This window comes from Neopsephotus bourkii, unplaced genomic scaffold (assembly GCF_033783945.1).
Source record: "Neopsephotus bourkii isolate Nb327-2 ecotype Australia unplaced genomic scaffold, CSIRO-AGI_Nbou_v1 NB_230, whole genome shotgun sequence".
Taxonomy (NCBI): Eukaryota; Metazoa; Chordata; class Aves; order Psittaciformes; family Psittacidae; genus Neopsephotus; species Neopsephotus bourkii.
In genome coordinates, this window is record NW_026900740.1 from 518,530 (window position 1) to 535,556 (window position 17,027).

A 17,027-nucleotide genomic window follows, 5' to 3' on the forward strand; every position below is an offset into this window, starting at 1 on the left:
GCCGTGCCTGGGATTAAATGATTCACCCCCCCCCCCCCCATTCCCTTCCCTGGGAAATCGCCTTGTATTCACGTGCAGAAATAACAATATTAATAAAAACAACCCGGCCGCTGACGAGCATTGGCCGCCGCTCACGGGGGGTTTAACGGGACCGCCTCGGTGCCGTGGCCGTGACTTTCGGGCGAGAGCCGCCGGCTTCCCGCTCGCCCCGAGCCGGCAGCTCCGGCCCCGCGGCCCCCGCGCTGGTTCCCGCAGCCAAACACCTGTTATCCGGGTCTAGTTCCGTGCCGCGGGATGGAAAAGGTTGTGCACGCAGCTGGAATTGCATGTTTGGGTTCAGGTTTTGTTCCATCTGTGTCTTGCCACCTTAATTATTTCCTCCCGGAGCTGTTTATCAGCTCGGCTGCACGATGCATGCGCTTTCCTCTCATTTATTTTCCTCCTTTCTTTTTTTTTTGCCTCCCCCCCAATGTGTTTGTGTTTTGTTTTCAGCGCTCCATTGGCAGAAGGCGGTACGATGAGAACGAGGATCTATCGGACGTGGAGGAAATTGTCAGCATCAGGAGTTTCAATTTGGAAGAGAAATTAAAGAGCAAACTGTATCACGGGGATTTCGTGCATGCCATGGACGGGAAAGGTAACTGCCGGGCCGGGCCGGGGCTACCCCCGCCCCGCTCCGCTCCGTTCCGTTCCCGGAGCCTCCACGTGTAGTTCCGCGCCTGGGTTCGTATTTCGCGCCCGCGCCCCCTGCCCGGGGATCCGGTGACGACGCCGGGGGGCGGCTGCTGCTGCACCGGGGCCTTGCAGCCCGCCCTGCCATGGGGCTACCCCGGGTGTGCCCGTTACCCCCGCTCCTGCACCCGCAGAGCGCTTGTTACCCCGGCACGGTACTAGAGAGGCGGCGTGGATCCGCCGCTGCCGTGACCCCGCGCACCCCTGGGATGCTCGGGAATTAGATCCTGGCAAAGGACAGGCTGCACCCCCAGGCCCCCGCTTCGCCGGAGGTGATTCCCGCTCCCCCTCCGCTCTGCCTGAATCCTTTCGCAAAAGGATGTAAAGGGTGTTCGCCCGGGTCGGAGACTTTAAAGTCAATCACTTTGTGTTCCTGTCATGTGTTAAAGGATAACGTGATTTGGTTTGCCTAGGTGACTTTAGTTACGGAGCGGTAGCAAAGGCAGCGTGGTTGCCTGGCAGGAAGGGAAATGGGAGAGCTTTGCCCCCCGAACTGCTGAGAGGTTTGCAGGTCACCTTTATTTACTGCAGCCTTGCGGACAAGGCTTCTGATTCCCAGATGGTCTTCACCAAAACTCGGCCTTCCCGAGGGCTTTCTCAGGCAAGAGGAGTCGTGGCTGTAATCCTCCTGCAATGGCTCTAACGGGGGAGCCACTAATCTAGTTCAGAAAATTTCCTTTTCTCCCTTAGGCTTCGTTTTGCATGAGCATTTTAAGCTCCTTTTAGAAAAGTTAATGTGGTGGAGAAATTAAATACCTATCTCAGTGAGGAAGGTATTTGTTTAGGAGATAAGCTCAACCCTGACCCCTCTTCCTCCAAACAAAACACAAACACCTATTTTTTTTGAGCTGGAAAATGTTAATTAATTTTCCAGAAAATGATGGATTTCTACCCTAACCTTCCAAATACTCAGTGGCTGCCATTGCTACACTAACTGTAGTACAACCCATAGCTTCCCTCAGCAGCTCTCACATCTTTGGGTTGCCTTCTCCTTTCTAGGGAACTTGAAAATAAATGAGTGTCTTTTGTTAGTTTGTTGTGGTCTGGGGCTGCTTTGTTCAGCCCCACAAGGGATTTAGGTGCTTTGTTGGGGCATTAGGAAGAAAGCCTCTGCCTTCCTACTCGCTTTGCCTTGAGTTTTACCATTGGTTTATTTTTATATCCAAGAGTTGAATCTAGGTACAACAGTGACAGCGGTTAGTAAGAATGAAACAGTTCATGTGCATGCATGGAATTGGTTGAGCCATAGATTCATTTATTTTCATTTCCCAGATTCTTGTTTTATTTTTCATGATAACTCTGATGCATTTTGTTGCTAGGAATGTGGTTGGAGGTTTTTTCCCTCGAGGTGCTGCCAGGCAGTGGTGTGATTTTTGGCTTCAATGCAGTTTGTCAGAGCTACTTGTTCCCTACAGCTGCCTCTGCTTCTTCCACCCAGCTTCTTCTTAATGTTTGTTGACTTTCTGACTTGGATGAGTGTCCTTAAGAAAATATCTGTGGTTTATTTATTTGCTTACCTAAAGGCAGTAGTTTAATGCCTCTGGGAAGGGAAGAGTTCTCTAGTACAGAAGTATTTATTTGGTAACCTTAGTTAATTGGAGGATTCATTACACTTATTTTGAGACTAGTAGCAATAAAGTTGCCATCATTTTAATGGTTTTGTAAATGGATAATTACAGTGCTCTGATTTGCTAACTCTAAGTAGGAATATTATATCCCTACTTGTCGTAATTACTAACTGAATACAGCAAAGAAAAAGTTGTAAAAATAGAGGGAAATACATCTGCAGGAGTGGAAGCTGAGCCTCTGTGTCCCCTCTTTCTGTCAATATGGGTTCTGTAATAGAGAAAACCACTGCTACAAGCTCAGGTCTGAGGTTCTCATCTCTCCCAGGAAGTTTGCATGTTGCTGGCTGAATCTTGGGGAAGTTAAACTGCTTGTGTGTATCTGAATATACTACATAAAGTGTGTGGTGTATTTCACACAATGTAGTGTATTTTGAAGTGCTGGAGAGTCAGGCAGTGTTTTCCATTTTAAGGTAGTGTATGGATGCTATAGAAAAGTCATTTTTTCCTGTAGGAATGTGGGAATAGCAGAACCATAGAAACATACATGGCCACTGCAGGAATTCCTCTTCTCTCTGTGGCAGAAGGCTCCAAAAGGAGTGTGGGGTTTTGTAGGCACAGCTCACCCAAATCGCTGCCTTGTAACTTCCTCTCTAATCCCCAAATCGCTGCCATTGTATCAGATGGTTGCATAAAGAAAACCCTAGGCAAGGCCAGTTCTGCCTAATCCTCAGAGAGGAGCAACAAGGTGATACTGGGCAGTGTTAACACATTTATGTTTAATTTTCAGTTTGATTGTGTGACTCCCACCCAAAATTGTTCATTTTCCACTGTCTTCCCAAGTGTCTGAAGCTGTATAAGATTCCTGTCAGCTCTGTACTTTGTGGAAAGTTAGAGGAACCCTCACATAAAAAGAGAATTCTGTGTTCACACCATCAGGGCATTCTTCTCTACCCAGATAATGCTCACATGGCTTTCTCCTAAACAGAAATGTACATAAACTTCAATAATCAGTTTAAACTACACATTTGCCCCCAAAGTAGCAGGCTGATGTGCAGTCATTTCATTATCTGTTAACTGTTAATTTGGTATTTCATTGAGTGTTTCACCCCAGACCTTAATTGACAGACTCTGAGTGGATTCTGTTTTCTGTGCATCAGTGCACAGGAAAAATGGTGAGCAGCTGGGAGAGCATTGTCTGTCATCTGGTTTCCGCTTTGGCCCTAAAATATGCATTCTCTTTCTATTTTCCTTTAACTGGTAATGGAGTTCTTTGGTGAGAAAAGGGAAATGGGGAGTGTTTTGAGGAAATGGAACGTGAGGTGCTAAGGCTGTTGTAATTGATGTTGGTTTTTTTTATCCATTATTCCAACAGATTTTACATTTGAGTACGTGCAAAGAGAAGCTCTCAGAGTTCCCCTCATCTTCAGAAATAAGGATGGACTGGGAATTAAGTAAGTTACAACCAAGTCTTGATGATTAATAAATGCTTTTATAAAATAACCATTATGCTTTCCACTTGTATGTGTTATTTCTTTTGATGATCTCAAAACGCATTGCAATTAGTGAGACTGTCAGCACCCTGGAGAAGAGGAATGATTTTCCGCTTATAAACAAGCAGATAATGAGGCCTCTAAAAGTTAAGTGCAGACAGCGTGGTACTACACAATCAAAACCAACTCACTGATGAAAGTTAGGAATGAAATTCAAAGGTTCCTGTATCAAATCCAAGCTGGAATGACACAAGAGCCTGCCTTCAATTTTTGACTTCTCAATTGTTTTGTGTGTTACAGGTGGAATGTCTAATGGTGCCTGTTGCTTTCCATGATAATTGCTCTCTTCAGAATGTTACAGCTTTGTAAATATTTAATTATGTCTGCTTAAAACGTGGCGTTATTAGAACCTTTTTGAGGTTGTGTTTTGTTAATATCCAGTCATAAAGGAGTTGCTATTTTAATAAGAGAATCCTGCAGGTTTCTTTGTGAAAGTGACAGTGTCTAAGGGTGAAATATTACAATGATACACTATCGGCCACACAATCCAGAGTTTAGATAAATGGTCCTTGATGGCTTTGGAAATTAGGTCTTTGTAACTGATTAGATCTGAAAGACAGAAAATGGATTTTCTGAAAGCATAATTACTTCGCTCAGTTTCAGCTGGAACAGCTCAAAGTTTAGGGCACTGAGGAGTTCCACTTAATTAAAAAGAATCAGGGTACCCCAGTATAAGTTGTGGAGAGGAAGAGAAGAAAGTGTTTGGGGTATTTGACAGCAGTGTGTCCTTCTACCATAACAGCAAATAGGAGCTGATGTGATGCTTTTCATGATCTAGTAAAATTGGTTTATGTGTTGAACTCTGACCAAGAAGCACTTACAGGCACTCAGGAGTAGTTACAGTGATGTTTATGTTGTTGTACTGGGATATGTTTTCCCTTGGGACTTAGAGCTCATCCTGCAGACACAAACATTCCTAGGCTTCAGCTCTTGAAGTGCTGTAGATGTTGCACAAGATCCTTCACAAACTTGTCTTGTGTTTCGGTGTCCATAGGCACAAGATGTGATATCTGCTGCTTCTTGAGAGCTTCTGTAGTGAGCCATTTTCACTGTAGACGTTTCAGCACTCAGATCTCAGCTCACACATTGCCATTTGTTTCCCTATTGTTCCTGTGCCCAAAATTTGGAGAGCTGCCACCCCTCAGTTTGGTTAGCTGTGTGCTTTCATTGAAGCCTCCAGATGTGATACTGACTTTGGAGAATGGCCTTTGGTCTTTCTTGATCCAGGGATTGAGAGACTCCTCAAGCTAATGGGATCATGTAGTGAGTAGTTTAGGGTTTTGTGTCATGTGCTGGCTTGTTTTTCTTCAAGAGGTGTTGCTTTTAGATGCATTTGCAGTCAGCGTTGCTATTCGTCTTCCTTCTTGGAAGCCACCAGTGATGTTTGTTAAGACCTTGAAGAAGGGGAGGATTTGGCTGCGTACCTGCCCCTTCTTAGGTTCTATGCCATGTGTACAGACAGACCAGGTTGTATCCACTGCTGTGTTTTACTGAGTCAGAAAAAGTGGCCTCAAATGCTGATGTGTATGTACCCACAGACAGCATGAATCCATGTATAGATGACCACACTTCAAAGATCACCATTGAAAATCACGTACCTTTCTTTTGTAAGCATTAACAAAGCAGTCAAATAGATAGTTTTGGGACATGCGTTGGAAATGAAGGAGCAGTAAGGCTGAATGCTTCATGCCTTCATTTCCAGTTGGAGCTCTGCAGCTCTGGCAGTTAGGGTAAAGCATCTTTCGAATTCTGAGCTGCATTGTGTTGTGCTGGAAGAAGAGTGAATGTTAATCCACAGCGAGAGTTTGGGAGTCACTTATCTGACTCTCTGTCACACACTAATGCTTTGGGTAGTGAAGGAGAAATATGCATTTCATTTGCTGTGATGAGCAGCCCAGCTGGACTAGCCAAATTCTCGGTTTCCTACTGACTGCTTGTGTCTTTCTCATCCTATTCTGACATGCTTCCTCCTCTCTAGGGCTGTTTCCCTTTCTCCCTTTTATAAACCATCCACACATCATGTGCTACTTCTTCCTCCAGCTGGAATTCTCTGTCAGGAGCAGAGAGTGAAAATACTGAAGCCTTTTATTTCTCCTAAGGACATTTTTGATGAATTAGTATGATGTAAGAACAAATTCTGCCTGATACAGGAGCTTTGGATGGTTCCTGCATGGAATCAGTTGAATTCTCCATTTCACAGTTAACTGGGTGAATTGCTTCTGTATTTCCATTCTGTGCTGAGTCATTGCATACTGGCTGCTCTGGGGGATTCAAACACGAGACTTTGTAGCTCAGCCATCTTTTATGGACTATTCTAATATTTTTCATTTAAATGAGCATGACTTACTTGTTTGAAATGATGTTGTAAAGGAATTGTAGGCACTTGGGCATAAATGCCACTAGAGCGAGAGAAGGCTGGAAACCCAGTTTATGTGTATTTTAAATGACAGAAGTGAAATGCATCAGCAGACTTTCCTATTTGGCACTCTGCAGGATAACGTGATTTAATTTTATTTACATTTCCACTTCTTACATGTATCTATCAAAAGTAGCTGACATACAATATAGGAATTGTGTGGATACATAAAATCTGTGTGAGATCAGAGCAATATTGACACCTGCATAACTGATCCAAAACATTGAGAGCCTTTTGTCTCATCATCCTGACATGTACTGCTTGAATTAAGGAGTATCACAGCCTGCTGTGTTCCATCACTAGAGCGAGACTAGACAGTTTGCCTCTGGATCAGAGTCACTTGCTGATGAGACTCAGGAGCCACTTCAGCCTCTGAAGGACATTCTGCTTTACTGGATCTTTTCTAGCACTGCTGTCTTGTGCAGAGGAGGCCATGTGTGTCATGATACAGTAGCTGAGGTGATCCACATACATGTAGGGGGACTTCTGAGGCACAGTGGTCTGTAAAAGATATGATACAAGATGATTTTTAGACTTGTGACGTTCTGAACAACCGATGCTTTACAGCTTCTACTCCTGTTTGCTGTGAAGCAGTCAGCTTGCTTGTCTGTGCCTGGCAGATGTACAAAGCATAGCCGAACCATTTGGTTGTTGTGCTTGGAGATGCTATGAAATGGCAAGAAATGAGATGAATGGGGACAAATTACACTGATACTTTGAAAATTGCTTTTCCTTATATTTGTGACCATCATGAGCTGTGACTGTGGCTGGAAGCAGGAAGTCCACTTGAGATCTCTTAGCAGAAGAGAGCCTGCTTTTCTTGGAGGGTTGTTTGACTATTTCCGGGATTGTAACTTGGAGAGAGGATGCTGTTTGGAGAGGTGGCTCTCTTAGCTGAACAGTGGTCATCTTGCACAGTACTGTGGTTAATCAGCTATGTCTGACAGCCAGAGTTCATCCTCATTAGGATCTGAATAGGAGGCTTCTTTAAACATTTACTAAAAAACAGGTTTGCATCCAGCGCACACCAAAGCTTTTCCATTTCTTTCCTGTTTGAGGCAACATGGTTTGTATATAACAAAATGCTGAAAATCTCAAATGTAGTCAGTCATATTTTGGTGTGAAGTCACCCTGCTGTGCTATTCTTCACCTACATTTTATGACATATGAAATCTTTGGAAGCATTCAGAGTGTTTTTACACAAGATGCGTTTGCCTGAAAATTGCATAACAGTGTGGGGGGGGGGGAAGTCTCAATTCTTGCATTGTTGGTATTCTGGATTTATATGCAGAAAACCAAACCAACACTTACTGATCAGTGTAAGATTGGTGACTTACTTTGCCGTCATAGGGCTGAAGCAAACCAGGCCTAAGTGTGTAAGAGTGTGACAGTTATACTGGGAGGGGGGGGCTGGAGGTTTAAAGCTAGAGTCATTTATGGTCTCAGCAGCCAGCAGAATGGGTTTGAATTAAAGGTGGGCTTCCCAAGGCACACTAAGCACAAAATGGGCTCTTGTACTTGAAACCTGCTGTGTTCAAGCCTGAGATTCTTCCCTGGGAGTGTCTTTTGCTAATGTATTATACATCCTGAGACTGCAGAAAAGAAAAAGGTTATGCCAAGTGTGCTCTCCAAAGACCTACCCATGCAATTTCATTGTTAGAATTGGTTTCTTCCAGTTCGAGTAGTGTTTGTTTCTGGATTTGCTTGTGTGTATCTGGGTTAGGGTCATTATTTATCTTGGTCACAGTAATCTTGTCTTGATTTTACTTTGATTTGTGTAGATGTGAAAAAGACTGCCATAGAACTGTAATTGTTCTATGTGTCTGACCCAGAATACAGGCGAGCTGTGTCATCTGAAGATAAGCTTTGCATGTTCTGCTCACCCACAAATAGTTCCTCCTTCCCCTACTTCTGACTTTCTAGTGCTTACAAAAGAAAGATGAGCTCTGAATGAACCCTGAAGGTCAGTAGATTCAGGCTGTTTCATTCCAGCAAGGGAGTGAATTCCAAAGCTGTGGGGCCCTTGAGCTAAATGCAAAGATGTGAGGGTTGGCAGAGAACTAACAAAAGAGATTGTCCAGCCTCCGCATCCCACCCGAGGAAGGTGATAAGGATGAAAGAAAGTGGACAAACAGAATCTGGCAAATAGTCCTCAAGTTACATGCAAGGCAGCTGATGCATTTTTTAACTTACCTTTTAGCGTTTTCTTAAGAGTAAAAACTTGCTCTAAAAGTTTGCCTCTGGCCTGGATTTCTAACTGGATTATGTCACAAGGCCTTTGTGACCAGAAGCAAGTTGTTTATCTCCATCCAGGGCAGTATAAGAGGGACACAGCACCAACTGGCAGGTCCCACAGGGCTGGTTTGTGTTCCAGTTCCTTCGTCAGGTTTTGTGTGATGTGGTGGGAAATGCTGTCAGCAAGAGGAAGTCAGGCAGCTTTAAAACCCCACCACTGGTTTTGTTCTCTTTCTCAGTCCAGTCTGTCTGTTGTAGAATTCCTACCTGACACATAAACCTCATTCATTTGATGTACTGGGCTATTGTCTAATTACATTAAAACCTAATCCAGTGCCTGGTAGAAGGGATTGTATAAATGCATCAACATGGGCAAACCAGTTATGCTGCTATTTAATTTAGCTCTACATTAGCCCAAATTGAATTGACCAACGATTTCCTTATTCACCCAATACAGCCAGGTTGTCTTCTGCCAGACAAGGAAGGTGTGAAAACAAATGGGCTTTAATTCATTATTTTTTATATGGTATTTCCAAGCAGTGAATTCAACCTGTGCTGATGGGACTTTGAACAAATTGGTTTTCTGCTCTATGCCTCACTTTGTATCCACTGGCAAATGGGCTGACGTTCACCTCAGGGGACACACGTGAGGCACCACCAGTTGCAGACCACTCAGCAGGGACAAGCTATAAAGGTTTAGAATTGTATTGAGATCACCTCCAAACCTTTCCTTTCCTCCTGCTTCAGTGCTGTTAGTCCTTGAAAAGACACTTCTCTTTCATTAGGAGTAGAGAAACTTTTGTACACTTACCAATGCAAAGATGTTATGTATGTCATTAAAACTTGCACTGTCCAAACTTCAGAGAGGCCTTGCTTGATTCCACCTACTGCATTGTGGACAAAGGGCACTATACATTTATTTCTCTTTTATTATGGTAAAGAAAGTGTACCCATACTTATCCTGACAGTATTTAACATTGCTTTCTTTGCTAATTACAGAATGCCTGACCCGGATTTCACCGTCAGAGATGTGAAGCTATTAGTGGGTAAGTTATTTTGAATGCGCTGGATTAACTCCATACAGAACAGAATTGCTTTGAAATACTTGTCCAGTTGTGTTTGTAGACATTCGTGATAACTCTCAGAACCTGGTCGAAGGCATGGAGAAGCAATTTGTAAATGAAAAAGGCTGGGAGAACACTCATTAGTCCTTGTGCTGCCTGGACCCTGAGCTCATGCTGGATAATTGCCTAGTTGAAAGAGAGGGAATGCTTTTGCTCTTAACAGGTGTCCTACATACACTTTTGTGATCCTGGAAAGCAGCAGCTCTATTGATTGAATTCCCTTTTTTTTTTTCTTTAACTGTTGTAGAGCATCTGTTTGCTAAAGGTATGATTGGAGCTGTATCACCTTGTGCCTGTGCTCCCCCAACAGCTTTTATCAGTGTCAGGTCGGTGTTTTGAGGGAAGGCTGTGAGAGAGACTGAGCACAAAGCTTTACAAACCGCCTGTCTTTGTGCTAACACACAAACCAGAGGAGTGGTGACTGTAATCATCAAGTGTTTCCTAGCAATTTCTGCAAGAGAAATTCTTTTTTGACTCTAAGAAAAGCTACATTTTGAGTAGGAGATTTGTGCTGTGTGTGTCTTTGAAACCTGCTTTTCCTGAAGATGGATGTGTTATTCACTGTTTGTCTGAAATCCTTACTGAATAGTGATACTGAGCTCTGTGAAGTCGTCACTGTGGAGCTGGCTGAGGTTTGGATGTGGTAGCTGCAGTCCTTCACTGAGACTTTTAACTGCATTCTTGCTGGTTAGAATTTACCCCTGTTGTGGCAGGAGTTAAAGCTTTTAAAATAGCCCAATTGCTTCATTCTGAAAGACAAACTTTAGAAAATGGCTCTGGAGTTTAATGATGAATGGGAATATCAGGTCTGGAAAAGATGTAAAGAAAAACAAGGGAGAGGAACTTGTGCCTCATTTCTGCTCGGGGTTATCTGTGAGAGAGGGGTTATCTCTGATAACCTTTCTTCACAAACAAAGCCTGGCAATGTTGCTTGATTTATGGACATTTATAAGGGATAAAAAAGCCCCAAACCTCTTTGGCAGAAAATGTTAAGAAAGTGGGATGAGAAATGCTATTTCAGTTGGTCAGTCTGCAGTTAAATCAGGTAATGGGAGGGTATTTGGAAGTGCGAAATGTTACTGATGTGCTAAATACCAGAGTGTAGGTACCAAATCTCTCCTTTTGCTGCGGAGGAGCCTTGTCATTACCTGGACCCTGTTTGAAATGTTCTGTGAGTTTGTGCCGTAGCTGATGAGCTGCCGTTTCTGTTCTGAAGCTGCCGAAGTCGAGGGCCTGACTTTGAGATGTTTTGGAACAGTGTGGTGTTGCATAACAACATTGTTTTTCCTGTGTAACAGTCAAAGTGTGGGAGTTGCATTTCCTCAAGATGGATGTCCTATGGAGGGTTGGGGGGTGGAGATTCCTGTGTACATGGCCAGGATATTTGTCAATAAATTTAGGTTTATCAAACAATAGAGCAGAAATGCCACTCTGAGATTACCTTTAATGTAAACGTGTGCCTCTCACAGCTGCTTCAGCAATCCATGGATGTGTTCTTGGCCAGATGCTGAACCTCATGGGTCTTTCTGTATTGTGTTTGGGCAAAAAGCCCTTTGGAGTCATTGTACTGAGCCTGTGATGTTGTCAAGACCATTGTCACTTGCTCTCTTTTTTTTTAATACAGTTGATGATTTCTGGCAGCACAGGTGGAAACTTTGATTCAAAAGGTCTAAAATATTTGGGAAATGGACTGTAAATTATACCTGAAAGTCGTGGTTCTTACGGCAAATCGTTTCTGTCACTGTGGGATTTGTGCTGTGTGTAACAGCCACGTTGACACTGAGAGCACATGGGGCAGTTGCTGTCTCTGTGCCAAACATCTAAATTACCTACTAATGACTTCAGGAAACACTGGTGAGCAATTTCCCTATTGCATATCATTGCACACACAATCACAGAATCCTAGGATGGTTTGGATTGGAAAGGATGTTGAAGCTCATCTAATTCCAACCCCTGCCATGAGCAGGGACACCTTCCACTAGTCCAGGTTGATCCAAGCTGGCCTTGAACACTTCCAGGCCAGTCTAAGGTTCAAATAAAGCAGATGAAACATCTTGTTTTATTAGTATGCCCTGTGAATTATCCCTGCTTTGTTTTGGTGGACTCCTCAGATCTTGCCTGAACCTCCAGGAATCTTCTGCTTTTCTGAACCCCGATGTTTTCCAAACTTATCCAAGGCCTTGCTGAACCTGGGAAAAAGATGATGTTTTGTGAATGTGAAAAGGAATGATCATAACTCTGCATCTGAATGTGTGTGGGAGTTGAGAGAGAACATAGCTCAAAAAATGTTGTGTTCTGTGTAAGCTTGTTGGGTTTTTGGTGCTCATCGTTACAGCGTGCTGATGCTATTTAAACCCATCATTTGTTCTCTTTTCAAATCAGGGAAGCATATTTGTTATAGACCATTGCAGAGTGAAGGGCTGGGTTTTTCCTAAGCACATCAGTTCCATAGGAAGTCACTGAGTTATGCTGAAATCTTCCTTGCAGTTTTTCTAACATGATTGTTCTATCATCTCCATATTTGAGTACCTGTAAGTCATAAGGAAATAACAATTGGTAGCCTGGTTTGTTTCATCTCCCTTGGAAAGCTCTAGTCTGTGGCAATAATAATGAGAAAAGAAAGGTGGGGGGTTTGTTACTTGTTTGTGATTACTTGGGTTTAGGTGTCTATTTTTATAGTGTTGCATCAGACTTCCAAGGAAACATTGCCATTGCTGGTGCTAATTGTGTAACAAATGCAGATACCCGCTGTGATTTAGTCTGGTGATGTTTATGACCTGGTGCTTATGACTTACATGTTAGCATGCATGAATGTGCACCAGTGTGTGATGTGTTGGATGAAACACTCCTCCCGTGGCTTTACTTTAAAGAACAAACACTTTAAACTGCACGGTTGGAACCATGGTTATAAGTAGACTCCTACCTTTGTATGAAAGATATCCTGGGTACTCTTTAAACCTGAGACAGTGGATTAATTTCAGCAGTTGGAATTTGTCTGATCTCTGAAATGGCTGTGAGCCAAGAATATGAATGGAGAAGTGAAGAGGAATTAGTGGCCTCCTTAGGAACTTGAGACCACTCTTGAAAGAAGAAAAACTCTGCTGTAATTTAATAACTGTTAAGCTTTGTAATTGCATTGTCCAAGGTAGATTTGCTTGATAATTCTGAAGGAGCGAATGTTACTGTCATCCCTTGATAAGGTGATTTCAGGTTTGATTAAGAGGGTCATTGGCCCTCTTAACATCTCCTTAAACATCTGCCACGTCTGCAGTAAAGTCTGAGGAGTGCTATTTCTGCAGGCTCCTTATTTTTCACTCTTGGCATGCCATGCTGTTGTAGGGGTGGCAGTAGTGTAAGCATATGGGCTACTTAAAACCCAAGTGCACAGCAGTAGCCAGTAAATATCGGGGCTTTGTTTTATCCCAAAACCTTCTGCACATTTGCAGTTGTTGTCTTTAGATTTGCACAGCATCTTATGTCCTTGTTCCCTTCTGTCAGTGAAGTGGTAAGTGCTGGGGCAGCGCAATAGCTGTTGCTTGGTTTTCCTCACTGTGTGATTCTGAGTGATTGCTCATGCCCACGAGGGGCAGCTATACAGAGAATATCTATTTCCCAGCTCTCTTGTGTTGGCTTCTTCTGCCAACAGTGCTGAGCTACTGCATGGGGAGGTATCTTGTAGACAGGCAGAAAAGAATGTGTTTCCCAGATGCTCTGCACACGCATACCTGTGTGAGTGCTTCATGCCAGTTACACTAGAGAGCAAATGAAGTACACTTGCCAAGGTTAACCTAGGATTGAGCAAAGAGAAAGGTGACTGCCTTGCTCAGCAATCCAGGGCTTCTGTGGTAGCTGTTGACCATCTCTAGCCTTTGCTGCTCCTGTATTCAAGGACTGAATGCAGTCATTTGCTTTAGTCTTTGATGTCAGAAAGCCAAAGCACACAGCATTCCAGTTTTTCATTTGTTTGATTTTTGTCTTGATATTATTCTTCACGGACGTCATATAGTGTGAAGAAGGAAGCACTGGGTAGTTCTGGAAGCTGTGAGCCATGTAAAGGAGGGAAAAAGAGGAACCATCCAGGGATGTGTGCCCCAGTCTACCAGTCTGAGCTCTTTTCTCTTTGCTTACTTCTTTTTAGTGGTTTGCTTGGGTCAGCACTGATTGAATTTAAAGAGTATCTGCTTTTCTGTGGCATCTGCACTGTCTCACCCTTTGAGTTGTAATGGATGTCTGCACTGCTTTTGTCCTCCTGGGTTGTCACAGCAGCTCCCTGGGTAGGTGTGGAGTCCCTGCACATGCACAGTGTCTGTCTCCAAACAGTAATGGCCAGTCTGGGTGCATTTGCTTTGATTTGTTATTTTTAGCTGACCTCTCTGCAGTTTGCTTGCCACAGCCTGGCAGTCTGTTGCCACTGAATCCCAGCTTCTACACTCAGACCTAAATAAACTGAATAAACCACTAAATAAACCACAGCGGTGTTGCCTGGTCTGTAATGTGTGCCACCTCCTCTCTCTGCGGGCTGCTGGAGCTCTGGGTGCCAGGATATGTGTTCTACCCCCACAAAGTCAGCCTCGCAGTCCTGGCTAATGGCAAAAGGGGCGATTTCCAAACAGGCTGAGGATTGTAAGGAAGAAAAGAGACTTTCAGTGCTTGTGATCCCTGGGCTGAAGAGGTTAAAGTTGTGACCACAGCGGTCACTTCTGTGGGATCAGCAGCATTGTTATGTGGAATTCAGCATGCCAAGTCAGGCATTGTATCAGTGGGAACAGTGCAAGTACAGGACTTATACTATTCATGGGGTGGTCTAACAACTGACACCAACTCACTGTTTTTTATTTAACCAGCTCACTAAGGGTTTATTTATAGAAGTAAGTATAGGAGCAGTGAAGAATGTATCATCAGTCATGCTGTATCATGTATTTTTGCTATTAAACTGGTGCTGTAGATTGACTGGCCATGATGCTTACACAGATAGAAAATGTTTGGTTCCCTTCATTTAGTTCCTGTATTCACAGACTGTGTTGAAAAGCTTTGGTGGTTTTGTCTTGTAGAAAGGATTCAAGTAAAGTTGAAAGCAGCAAAGCTTTTAATTGTGATAAAATCAGCGCATTCAGGTATGGCAGCAAAAAGCAAACATGGCAAAGCTCTGAACAGTGTTGCAGAGTGTAGTCTTCATCTGGCCCAAGGAGATGAAGCACAGGGTGGGAACCTAATAGATCATTTCAATATTTGATTTCTGTGATTCTGTCAAATCTTTAAAGCTTTCATCTCCAAGGGAGGCTTTGATCTCCAAGGCAAAGGGTGAAAGGAAAACCGAGGCTCTGTGTACCCTGTTGCTTTCTTTGCTGGGAATAGCTGGACAGATACCTGATTATTGGTGGGTTTTGCCTTCTCATTAGAAAGACTGAAAGAACAGGAACTGAGCCAAAAATTTCAGTTGCAAATTGAGTGTTTAAAGAAGTAAGTGTGAAGGTCCCTGCCTTGACTCTGAGTTTATAATCAGTGGAGAAAGATAACGGAATAAACTACATCATCAAATCCCAGATGTTTGCAAGGGAAAAGCCCTATAAATAGGGGGAGTTGGCCCTGCAAGTGCAGGTCTGCCTTCCTTTGTGTTGGAGGGATGCTGTGTGCTATCAGACATCTGCTCATGGGTTCTTCACTAAGTGAACAAGATGTTGAGGACTCAGTTGTACCACATTGAAGTGAGCAGCTGAGCTTTCTGTAGCATCAGTGGAAGCAGTTAGATGTGCAGAGTATTTCACTGGCTGTTGAGGGTTTGTCACAAGGGAGAGACCTAAGCAAGCTTCCTGAAGTTGGGCACTGCAACATTTTGCTCTTTGTAGGAATAACTGCAATTCCACACAAGAAATAGTGTGGCAACACACTCAGTTGGGACAGAAAGGATTACTGCCCATCAAGTGAATGTAACAGCCTTAAGTTGTGTGGGGCTCTGTATCTTTTATCTGTCTATGTTTTGTCCTGTTAAATACATACGCTGCTGTAGTCCCCAGGAGCTTCAGCTAAAATGGGAACATTTATGTCAGGTACTTCACAAAAGATGAGAACTGCCTTAATCCATGCTTCTAGAAGCAGGTAATGAAAGGGGAGAGTAAAGAGATGCAAACGTTGTAGGTAATGATTATTCTGGGTTTATAAAATGTGAGTTTTATATATATTAAAAGATGTATGTACATTTATAGATGCATACGTATACATCTGTGTAAATTCCACTCAGTACTGAATGGAGTATCATAAAGGGGTGTCTCCACAGAAGAGAACACTTGTGGTAGTGACCGCAGATCAGGTGGGTAAAGGCAGGAGGGAGGGCAGAGCCCATGTAAAACATTCCCTTTACATTAACATACACTTCTTGGGGTGTGTTAGCACAGTGCTTCCCAGCTGGCTCGGCAAATGTGTTCAGCTTTCTGTTAGTAACTACTCCAAGAAGCTGAAAGCAAAAGCAAACCAGATAACTGCCTCTGAGTAACTGCTTCCTGGTGGTTCTTTGGTTCATTTCTCCTGCCTGTTTGCTTCCCCTCTCAGATGGATCTGTTCTGAAATGGTATCATGGTTGAATTCACAGCAAACTACAAAGCGAGTCGAGAGGCTCGTAGTGTGGTCTGTGGGCAAGTAGGGGAAATTTTGTCTTAATCACTGTACAGTTCTCCATCCCATGAAAGAAAATTAGCCCTGCAGATACAAAAGGAGGACAAAGCAGCCACACACGGCCATTCGGGAAACCTTCCATCATCTCTGCTCAATAGGGACCTGGTGTGGCTGTTTCTATAGAGCAACACTCCTTTTGTTTCAAGGAAGTTGTGAAATTGGAGCTGGAGAGGAGTGGGGGGGGAGGCTCATCAGAGAAACACTGTTCTAAGGAGTGCTTCCCAAAATTAAACCAGCCTCTTCAAAGGAAGTGCAAAAGTTTGCCCTCAGACTTGCATCGACCTCTTGATTAAGATGTATGGTTCTCCCCCTGTGCAGGGATTTGCCCTGTGAATGGGAATGCCACGTTTGGAAGAGCAGAAGAGCTGAGTCAGTCATTAGCTGCTGGGTCTCCAGGAGTCCTGTGTGGAGGGATATTGAGGCAACAGTGAGGGCTTTGCTCTGTTCCTAGTGTCTAAATAATTGATACTCCAAAGCACAGCGGACCAGGCTCTTTAGGGGAGAGGATTCAACGCTGACCTTAGGGGAGGGGAGGTACTTGTATGAAATATTTCCATTCATTGTAAGATTTCTCCTCTTGCTGCTCACCTTTGGGGTTTTTTGTGCCCCGTGGTGTGATCTGTGCCTGGCTTGCTCTCTGGGCTCTGCTTTTCCCTTTTTCGTGGATGCAGGACTGTTGGAGGATTAGCCAAAATTCAGTTAATGAAAGCATCCTCACTGTTCCTGTGGTGTG

At 43.6% G+C, this 17,027-nt stretch overlaps 1 protein-coding gene across 5 annotated transcripts in view; it reads left to right on the forward strand.

The window, feature by feature from the left end:
• The window catches only part of KDM2B (lysine demethylase 2B), a 117,011-nt gene that overhangs the window by 6,935 nt on the left and 93,049 nt on the right, over positions 1-17,027 (forward strand). For 4 of the 5 annotated variants that reach the window (XM_061344557.1, XM_061344555.1, XM_061344558.1 and 1 more), the window contains 3 exons: positions 493-637; positions 3,673-3,751; positions 9,501-9,547. In XM_061344557.1, the coding sequence (XP_061200541.1) occupies positions 493-637; positions 3,673-3,751; positions 9,501-9,547 (271 nt within the window). Of the gene's footprint in view, positions 1-70; positions 304-492; positions 638-3,672; positions 3,752-9,500; positions 9,548-17,027 lie in introns of those variants that run through there. The other variant, XM_061344559.1, reaches the window with a different exon arrangement.